Source organism: Lipotes vexillifer, unplaced genomic scaffold (genome assembly GCF_000442215.2).
Source record: "Lipotes vexillifer unplaced genomic scaffold, Lipotes_vexillifer_v1.1 scaffold740, whole genome shotgun sequence".
NCBI lineage: Eukaryota > Metazoa > Chordata > Mammalia > Artiodactyla > Lipotidae > Lipotes > Lipotes vexillifer.
The window spans coordinates 2,294,610-2,305,429 of NW_006778610.1; the positions used below are offsets into that span (position 1 = coordinate 2,294,610).

Genomic DNA, 10,820 nt, shown 5'->3' on the forward strand with positions numbered 1-10,820 from the left:
TATTAAGCAGATTATAAGCAGACGCCTGAACGAAGTAAGAGAGGGTTGACTGGGGTGTGGTGGGGAGAATGTCAAGAAAAGCGTAACTTGAGATGCGAGCCTACAGGCTTGGAATATAATTGTACTGAATAAAATGGAGACAAAGGGAATTAGTCCATTTTTTCCCTCAGGGGAGGTGATGAGAGTTAAAGCTATTATGAGTTTGAGGTGTTAGTGCAACATCCAAGTAAGAATGTCCAGCAGGCAGGTGAGAAGACAGAACGGAAACCAGGAATTTTAGGGCAAGCTGGAGATTTAGGAGTCAGCCACAGAAAAGTGAAAGATAAGCTTGTAAAGAGAGATGACATTTTCAAAGGACCAAAGGAGGAAAAGAGTGCTAACCACTAAGTCTTAGGGGATTCAACAAAATATTTATAAAATGTATAAAATACCCCTCTCTTATATTATTTTTACTGATATTTCTGATACGTATTTTTTGTTCCTAAGTCTCCTCTCCATTCTTCAGCCCCAGCAGAATGCATGTGGCCTTGTTTGTCTTATTCACTGCCACAATCTCAAATGCCTGAAAGAGTACCAGGAACATAGTAGGTCCTTGGAAAATATATAATGAATAAAGTAAATGTGTGCCTTCTTCTTTTGGCATTCTTAGTTAAGAAAATAACCAACATCAAGCAATACACAATCTCTCAGGATGTCAGAATTTCTGTCTCTGGTGAGTTTCTTTAACAAAGTGTCCACATAGTTTTCCAATGTTACATTCAGCACCTGCAATTTATTTCCAATGATTTCACTGTCTACTTTATAGACCATTAAAATGTAAACAAAGTAACCCCAAAGAAGACAAAATGGACATCCCTGCATTGAAGACTACATAAAAAACATTAGACTTAACTTGCAGCTGACAGGTTTTTGACTTTCCAGAGCCTTTTGCTCCTGATAGGACAGGTGAAATAAATCTGGGTGTGTTCAGACTAAATGACCAGGGCAGCACTGCTGTCCTTTTCCAGCTGCATGACTTGTACCATTCCTTTTAAATGGCACTCATTTCCTTAAGTTCTGGGATGCTGAGCCATATTCTGTCATGTTTTCCTGTCACTGAAAAAAAAAAAAGAACAGCTCCTATTAAGATTAGAAATGTTCAGAGGTACAGACATTAAAACAGAAAAGTGTTCCTTTCTTATTTGGTAAATATTTTGCTTTTGAAACATCAGTAACTAATCACAGCCGTTTCCTTTCATTACAAATGTATCCAATCAGGTAAAATTCCAAATGAAACACACAATCCAACAGTCATTCCATTATACAGTACAATGGGAGGCTTAAGCCTTGTGAAATATATGTATTAAGTATGCATGTATTCATCAAATCAAACAAAGAAGCTAATGGGTCTCTGATTAGTGTTCTAACTCCGTTTTGATGATGATGATTCTTGCATCTCATCCTGACTCATCTAAAACATGTGAACAAAATGCTATTAAGTTTGACAGACAATCTGTTATGTGCCATCATCATTCTGGTTAAATAGCACAAACTGAATTTTGGCTAGAATTTCTCTCGAAAATCAGGGGCAAAGAAAGAGCTGCTGTTAAGTTGAGATACTCTTCTATTTTAACCTCAATAATTTGTTCTTTATGTCAAATCTAAAACAAAAATTAATAAAAATTAAGCTCATCTAGGATTCATAAAGACTGTGTTTCCAAAGGGATTATTACATGGACATTAATGGACAATGGCTCATTCAATCCAAAATTAGGTATTCAGAAAAATAAGTAAATAGCAAGTGAGTTTTTATTAAATATTTTTAAAATACAGATTTTGTGGCAATTATAAATTAATTTCTAATATAATAATAAATTGATACTTTGAGCCAAGAAAACAATATAACAAAAATTCATTTCCAAATGCAAAGCAGGTACCCCATGTTTAGGGATAGTTCATATTAATGCATAATTTTGTTTTTAGAAAAAGATGACTGTTACAATCAGGTATATAACCACTTAGTTACACCTAAGTTCTGTTGGTTAAAAATATATTCTTTTAGAAAATCCATTTTGAACATATACTTTTTTTCAGTGATTTTCTCCAAACAATGGTAGAAGTGCTCCCTGATGGACAGAACTCAGGAACTGGTTTGACCACACCTAGACTGTACTGATATCTACAATACAGGACTCCAAGGGAGAGTCCAGCTCCAACTTACGAAGTAGGCCCAGTTCAGAATGTTTAACAATGAGGTGCTAACAAACGATAGCACTAATCAAAAATTAACAACTTTAGGTATCTTTGTTTTGGGTTTCTGTGGTTTAGGCACATCCAAAATGTCTTCATAGTCCGCGCTCATTCCCTTTGCCCAGCGACCAACCGTGACCATTCGATCTGTAAAGATACAGAAAAGTCAAAATGTAAGAGAAACAGTCATCAAATACATCCACCTAGATTGGTACTGGTTTAGCAAAGGAACTAGTTTTGACATGAATAATCACAAAGAGAGAAGACTCCATAACTAAAGGAAAGTGAGCAATTCTGTAATTGATTATAACCCTTGATTTCAGAGTACCACAGGCAATTTCTCATCCCAATTAGGGAAATGCAGCAACTGCTTTGCAATGCACAAATTGATGAGAAAGCTCTTTCATTCTTTCCCAGAGTTCATCATTATAGAGTCAATGAATTCCAAGAGTCTGTAAACAGCAAGACTTATGAAGCATCAGTTTCAAATGAACAAGATTCCACCTGTGAAATTATAAAACATCTGCTTGTCAGTCTTATCATTTGGGAAGAGGCAATCCTCCCAGGAGGGAGAATTCAAATTCCACTTCATCATTTCAATCTCACTGCCTACAGTGTAGTAAAGACTATCTTCTTCTAGACAAGATTGTAAACAAGAACTCTTGGTTTTCAGATTCAAATGCTAGGGGTAGGAAGTAAGAATGGGCAGACTTATTTTTGTGGTACTATGACTATATGATATAAAAAGAAGTGTGCTTTTTCCCCAAGAAGCACTAGTGGGCTATCCTACTGCCTTGCTTTCTTTCACTCAGGATTATCATCATTTTAAGCTAGGTAAACTAATGTAATAATGGTCTCCGCATCCCAAAAAAATCTGCCTTAGGTTTGGTGAACATTTACGAAGTTTTCAATGACCATGGGTAGTATTTCACTGGGAAGAAAATGTAACTGGCCAGATGCTGTGTAGATGACACAATTTTAATATTTTCGGCAGTTTTTGCAACTAACTGAATCCTTTTGGTTTCACAGCATACATGAGGATACTCAATAATAAGAATACTGTAAGTTATTCTCAAATTTCTTATTTTCTCTTAGTGAGAAATACTTTTCTCATACTTTTCTTCAAGTAACAGAATTGGCTCTATTATTAAATACATGGGTTAGCAAATAAAAATGTTTATGAATAAGATGCTTTATAAAATCAGGGTCCTCTGGGGCTTACTGGTCATTTTTTTTCCCACCTCAGAATAGCAGCTGATGCTCAGTTAGTAATGCTGATAAAGAAATGATGAAGTCATCACTGCAGTAGGAAACCAGGCAGCCTTAAAATCAGTTGTACATCAACAAGTTATTAATAACAAAATTCAGCAAAAACACAGAGGAATACTAATCTCACCCCTTCTAAATGGATGCCCAGAGATCTCACCTGAATTCTGACTTTTGGGGCAATCTTTCTTAAAATGTTCCACAGAGCCACAAAATCTGCAGCAACCACCTATAAAAAGAACAGAGTAGTTGAAAACCTCTAATACTTACATAGGGCTTTTAACGTCTCAAAGCACTTTCATATCTTATTTGGTCCTCACAACCTTGTTAGTTGCAAAGGTAGCTGGAGCCAGGAACTTACTCCTATTAAGTCCATTCTCCATTCCTCTTGACTTCAAAGAGCACTAAACTGTACCTACCCACCATTTCTTGCCCCTGGCCTTCAGGGCATATGTGGGAAAAAGAAGTGAGATATGACGGAAGGTACGTGTCCTCTGGAGTGTCCAACAGCCATTGCACAGAAGCCTGGATCTTAACCACGGTTAGAAAAGGAAGGGTTTGTGAACTCTGAAAAATCTGTGGGCAGATGCATTTTTTGAGGAGAATGCCCACAGTTTTTAATCAGATTCTTTAATGATCAGAATGTTTAACCATGAGGTGCTATGAGGTCCCCAAAGGGTTAGGAACCACTGCTCTGCTGTACAGGTCAGATGGGGGTGAGCAATTACAAAAGGAATGAAATTAACTTTTGTTTCAGTACCTTCTATCTGCCAGGCATCCTAACTCGAGTAAAAATGCCTACTGCCCTTTAAGCAACATTCCAGGACTATGAATTACAACACGTTTGGTTTCTAAAATGAGTCTTCACTGAATGGTCAAACACTATTGCTTAACGGTCAAGCATTATCACGATCATGCTCATAATGTTAAGTGACTCACTCAGAAAAATGACCCTAATAGGATGAATTCTCACTTCTATGTGACCTACTCCCCTTGCTGCACTTTTTTATATCTAGTCATTTTGGCTGACCATACAAAGGCATCTTTGCTCACTAGTCATATTATATGACCTGTTTCTTAAGTTCAAAACTGAAAGGCACTTTTGAGCATCTTCCAGGTCCAGGACTCTTTACTATTGTAGATGCCATAGTGAAATAGAAGAGGCACTTGAATAATATATTTTAATCCTCATAACTCTTCAAGGTAAAATACCATAATTCATCAAATATAAGACACCACTGATTGTAAGACGTATCATTATTTTACATTGCTCTCTGGAAAAAAAACCTTCCAATTATGTGACACCCCCCAATAGTAAGATACATTGAGTTCAGAGATATTAAAATGTGAAAAAAATGTGCATTTTAGAATCAATGAAATACAATTTTCTCATCTCCATTTTACAGGTAAGGAAACTGAGAAGAGAGAAGTTAACTTGGCCAAAGTCCCACAGTTAGTGAGTGGTAGTACTGAGGCTATAACTGGTCTAACTCCAAAGCTATGCTTTTTCACTGGACTTCTGCAAGGGGACTCAGTCACAACACAAGTGGTTTCTAGAACCTGATGGTACCAGCATCACATTAACAAATGACTCACATTAACAGATGACAACCTGCTCCTTAAAGCTTTAAACATCATAGACTTCACTGTGGGCACCTTAAGCCATTAGTTGAGCTAAAGGTAAGAGAGTTACTTGATTCCCATGCCAGACAACTAACTAAGGAAAACATTCAGAAACAAAAGTTACTACAAATATGAATAGTGTGTACCAACCCTTCTACCCAAAATGGTATGCTAGACTGAGATTAAATTCACAACACTATTTTTTAAATCTTCTCCTAGTTTGAGAAATTATCCCTTTGCTTCTGTTATGTTTAAAAGTAGATACTTACACTCTCACAAATGATGCTGAAGCAAGCACAGATATTTTGAAATAGACATGTCAGTTTCTTCTGATTTGATGTATTAAAAATAATACAAAGTTATATTACACAAAAAGTCTACTACATAGAATAGTGCTTGATAAAGATAATGAAATTCTCAAGATTTTGCTACTTACTCAAGAATTTATTTAAAAACTAAATAAATTTAGTTTTTAAATAAATTCTTGAGTAAGTTTCAGTATAAACTAAATCACAACTGCATGATGACTCACCATTTTCAACATATAAAAGTACTCACCATCAGCATAGAGTCCTTTGGGATTATCAGGACAAGATCTGGACAGATGTCCCATTTCCCCACAAACAAAACATTTTGCAAAAGGAAATTCACCTGTAACAATCAACAGTTCCTGTTAAGTTAGTTATATATATATATATATATACACACATATATATATACACACATACACACACACACACATATATCTATATACACATCATGTAATTCATATTATTTTAAAACACTCTATTCTCAGAGTGTTTTCAGAGTGCTTAAGAAACATATTTGTTTTTACATGATTTAAAGTTTAATCTCATTTGATTTCAAAATATTAAGTGACACACTCATAACAAATCCCGTCAACAACGAAAAAAACAAGTTGGCTACTTACTGGCCACTTTCCCCATTAACCAAATAAAAAATTGATAGAAAAAAAGATACATTAATACCAAAAGCTGGGTCTACTTTAGCCTTGCACTTGGTTATTTCATGCTCTGTGGACCCACACCGGTAACATATTCCAGTGCCCATTTCTTGATTCTCAAGGGCAGCTGGGCAATCTGCAATCCCATGGCCAGGTTTTCTACAATGGAAACATACCTAGGAAAACAAAAATGTGAGTTTCCACACTGCAACACTACACTGGCTTTACTAATTCTAGTCATCAAAAATGTCTTTAAAACATTCCTCATTTTTAAGTTATCTAGTTCTTTTTTTGAAATCTCAGTATTTATCTGTAGAAAAAAGTGTTTCACATATTCCTAAACCATAAGAAATGTCATTTCCATCAGAGTTTCAGTGCTTTTGAAAACCCTCAATCCATCAATCTCTCAGTCTCAGACTCAAGTTATAAACGTCTTTGTAGGAGGTAATTGCTTAAATGAATTAAGCAAATATGGACTATTCATTTCATTAATGGGGATGTCTGTACCTAGAAACACTCAGTTTTCTGGAGGAGATGGACAATGACCATAAAAATTATCACTCAAAATTAATACTTTCACTTTTAAAGTTCACATAATTGAATGAATTTGGGTCAAGTGATTCCATTTAAATTATGATTCGAATCATAAGATATATTTCATACCAAAATGTATACTTAATTTTTTATATCTTTCATACATATTCCTTAATATTCATAAATAGATAGATGTTTCATTTTAGAATATATGCACATTTTCAAGGTATAATTCTAAGATGAATTATTTGGCTCCAGCCTAACATTGAACAATGGTTTGGTTTCTTTACATACTACCTAGCAATCTGCAGGATATTTTTCGCTGCAATGAATATCAGTCATAATCAAAGATGGTAGAGAGCTAAAGTATTTTATTTAAACTGGAAAAAGGTATATTTTTTGGATAACAAATAATTCATCATTTAATTTTTTTTCAAAATAAGCACAAGGTTTTTAAAAAGCAAATTCAGTAGGCAAAATAATATTTTGCAACTATGCCCTTTCTTTTTTTCCTGTTTAATAACATACTGGAAAAGAATGAGTCCCTTTAGTCTTTATTAACTTTTACATTTAAAATGAGCTAGTGCAAACAACAGAGAATTCATTTATTCTACAACTGCAGGAAAAGTTACTACCCAAAACTGGATCACCAACATAAGAAGTCTTGTATTCTTGGTGAAGTCAAAATTGTCTCTAGTAACCTGACAGCTTACCGACTGGGGTTTTATCTGTAAAAACCTAATTTCACCAAATACAAACTTTTTGAATGATCCTTAAATTTAATGTAGATGGGATTGTGGAGAGTGGACTGGTAAATTTCTAGATGTCAACTTATTAACAATAGAACTGATGCTTAGTCTGCTTAGTCTGAGGTATTAAAAAGAAAAACAAGAAAATGAGTTGAAGGGTCTCAACAAGCCATATACTATTTAAAGCACACGCTTTAATATAAAGAATTCCTTTTTTTTTTTTTGGAAAAACAATGTCCTTCCCCTTAATTAAAAACATAAAACTTCTCTTAAAAGGTCACAATACTAAACTTTTTCAAAAAGTATGCAATTCACCATACCACCTATGTCAATGAAATTATCTTTACATTATCCTTACATTAAATTAAGCTGACTTTAAAATATTTAAAAATTGTATAATTTAAACAAAACTATCTTGATCCAAATAGAAATGATTATCTTTTCTATCCCAATTTATCCATAAGGAACATTTTATCAGTATTATCTCCACAAAAGAATCTTTAAATATGACACTGCATAAAACTAATCCTGCAAATAGTCAGAAGCCACATTTATGGAGGCTGTAACATTTCAAATCTACACTGGTGCAAACAGTGCTCTACATGTAGTAATTCTGATAAAAAATAAAACTGTAAAAAATAGCAACAAATCCTGATTCTTATGTAGTATCCTGCTAGAAGAATCCCTTACTAGAGCAGGGAAAGAATTATACCAAGTATTTCATTTCCTGTGTCTGACACAGTTTAAAATCTAGGTCTTGGCACCACGGAAATAAACCCGTAGCCCCCAGCACTCCTCTCAGTGTAACATGGGGAAGGAGGGAGCAATGACTAGGGAGAGTCTCAAGGAGTTTTAACTCTGCTATTACTCTGCTCTGTTACTAACCAGTATGATTCTTATTAGATCTCCTTCCTGTGCAATCAGTATTTCATGGATAAAGATAAAAGGAGACATCCTTTCCAACTAATGGGAACCACACATATCTAACCTGTTGTACTTAACCTTCCCCCTTATCTTGATCTTTTTTAAAAATGGCTGTTTGAAAAAGGGCTACTGGAAGGGGTGAGAACATAGGTCTTAAAGTCAGACTCTGGGTTTAAATATCTTCTTTTTTTCTTTTGGCTGAACTACACAAAGTTAGCAGCTCATTTAGGTTTACATTTATTTAATAACGCATATACTTACAAAGTGCCAACCACTATTCTAAGTAATCAAATATTAACACCTTTTCCTGGGTTTGAACTTCTCCTCTGCTACTTGCTAAGTGGCTTTCAGCAAGACACTTAACCTAGATGCACACCAGTGTTTTCTACCCAAAATATGGAAATAATGCCACAACCTTTGTATGTTGTGATAATTAATCAGTACATCAAGTGTCTAGCATAGAGAAGGTGTTCAAAAAAAGTCCTAGTATCATTACTAGCCCTCAAAAAGATGCCGTATACGTCTAGTACATAACCACAATCAGACTCTGCTAAAATACATATCTCAGTGTATGAATAATAGTTTCTAGCCATACAAAGTAACATTTTAGTAGAAGTGATAATCTTACCATTGCATTTTTCTTTGCTGCTTGTCTTTTTAATCGTCTTCCTTCCCGGCGACTCTCTTTCTTTAAAGCAACTGCAATTTCTTCCCTGACTTCCTGACTGTCTGCTGCTATCATCTCCCCATTGTGAACCATCTGGGAGTTCTGCCTTAGATATTCCATGAATCCATTCACATCTTCATTTAAATACTCCTTTTTCTTTTTATTCTTTTTGTGTTTTGCTTGGGGTGCATGATTTTTAAGGGACAGACTATCAGCTTCAAGTTGTTTACTCTTTGGTAGGTTTTGGCTTTTTCCCTCAAAGGACCCCTTCTTCATGTCCTCCCATGATGTTGCAGGGAAGGGTCTTTTGTTCTGTGTGGTAGTAACTCGTGCCCACCTGGTCATGGTTTCATCAGATGTTTATCCGTCTTTAAGACAAGCATGGCCAGTTAGTCACCATCTCAAATAAAAAAATGAAAAAAAAAAGATACATGCTATATCACTATATCACCTGTACCCATATGTTAGAGTTTTAATTATTAAAACACTTTTTAACTTAATTTATATATCTGTATATTTAATTCTATAACATGCTGCAGAGATATGCCTGTAATGTAAAGCTAGCCCTTGCTACCACACCAGTAAGAAAACAAACAGCAACAACAAAAAAAACACGGATATAAATACTTGCTTCAAACTGAAAAACAATTCATTAAGAAACCAAATTATTTCCAAAATTAAATCACATAGTAATAGTAAATGAAGTTACTTTTCCCAAATTCCGCAGTTTTCTGAGCGGTTTATTTCCCTATCTCTAAGTCCCAGGTCTACTTTCTTCCAATCTTTTTGCTTAGTCTGACATTTTCATCGCAAATAATTTGCACAGCAAATTAGTAAGTATACACAATTCCTGTCCTTTGACCTGAAGTCTGTCATGACAACTCTTTCCGGCAGATTGATAAGCAAAATATGTGTGTGCAATCACGTGATAATACCGAGTCTTCCTTTTATTAATCAGAGCGTAAGCTACTTCCAGCCCAGCTGTTTCAAATAATTTTCAGCTATTAAGACGCCCCTCTTTTAGGGCAGCATCCCGTGCGGAAAACCTCAATTCCTGCCACGACATCCCTTCAGCACAAGCTGCGGGGCGGAACCAATAAACAGGTGTGGGGCTGTGCACGCCACTTTACACCACGCGCGCGCACTCGTCACTGCAGATCCTGTGACTGTCACAGTGGGGACTGGAGCTGTTCAAGAGGAGAAAGGTTATCCTTCCCCTGAGTATATGGAACAAGGGAAGCTCTGAGTACCCAGTCGGCTGGATCCATTCGACCCGACGGGTCCCAGTGGGGCTGGCCCGCGCCGGCCCAAGCGGCCAGCCTCCTACAGCTGAGGCGGATCCCGTCACCGGCGGCCTGGGCCCGCCGCGGAGCCCGGTGCTTCAGCCCCACCTGGCGCTGGGGGCCCTCGGGGACCTAGCTGCCACTCCCTCCGCCCTCCCGCCGCGTCCCAGGGAACGAAAGAGGGGGTCCCACCACCTTACTCCCCCACGCGCAGCTTCTTACCACGCACGAATCCTCCAGAGCAGCAGAGTTGGCAGGCCAGAGAAACCCGTCCCGCTGCGGCGGCGCGACAGTCGGGAGCGGAAGCACGTCGTCCCTGACAGCGCGTCACTTCCGGGGGGCAATTGTTTCACACGGTGGCGTGCAGCTGTCAGGCGCTCTGGTTCCTCTCAGCGCCAGTAAATGTGGCTAATTAGGAACTGAGAAGCTCGCAGTGTTTGAAGGGCCCCGCTCTGGACCCCGGAGACGCGAAGCTGAGAGTGCGCAATCTGTGCTGTATGGAACGCACAGCATAGTGGGCGAGATGGATGGAAGGATCCGTGGGGTGGGAAAGGCCCGAAAGACTTCCCTGAGAAATGATC

At 37.1% G+C, this 10,820-nt stretch overlaps 1 protein-coding gene across 1 annotated transcript; it reads right to left on the minus strand.

The window, feature by feature from the left end:
* Positions 1–1,749: 1,749 nt before the first annotated feature.
* Positions 1,750–10,526, minus strand: ZCCHC9 (zinc finger CCHC-type containing 9). Its single transcript, XM_007451719.1, has 6 exons — positions 10,462–10,526; positions 8,918–9,324; positions 6,108–6,258; positions 5,677–5,769; positions 3,656–3,724; positions 1,750–2,376 (listed from the first exon to the last, which is right to left on the minus strand). The coding sequence occupies exons 2-6, from the start codon at positions 9,299–9,301 to the stop codon at positions 2,258–2,260; spliced, it is 816 nt and encodes a 271-aa protein (XP_007451781.1). The 5' UTR covers positions 9,302–9,324; positions 10,462–10,526; the 3' UTR covers positions 1,750–2,257.
* Positions 10,527–10,820: the final 294 nt, after the last annotated feature.

Excerpts from the sequence above, each read along its gene's own strand:
- ZCCHC9 (XM_007451719.1), bottom strand. The coding sequence starts at position 9,301 with ATGACCAGGTGGGCACGAGTTACTACCACACAGAACAAAAGACCCTTC. Across the intron at positions 3,725-5,676 it reads CAAAGGACTCTATGCTGATG|GTGGTTGCTGCAGATTTTGT; the intron begins GTGAGTACTTTT and ends TTCTTTTTATAG. Across the intron at positions 2,377-3,655 it reads CCCCAAAAGTCAGAATTCAG|ATCGAATGGTCACGGTTGGT; the intron begins GTGAGATCTCTG and ends GTATCTTTACAG.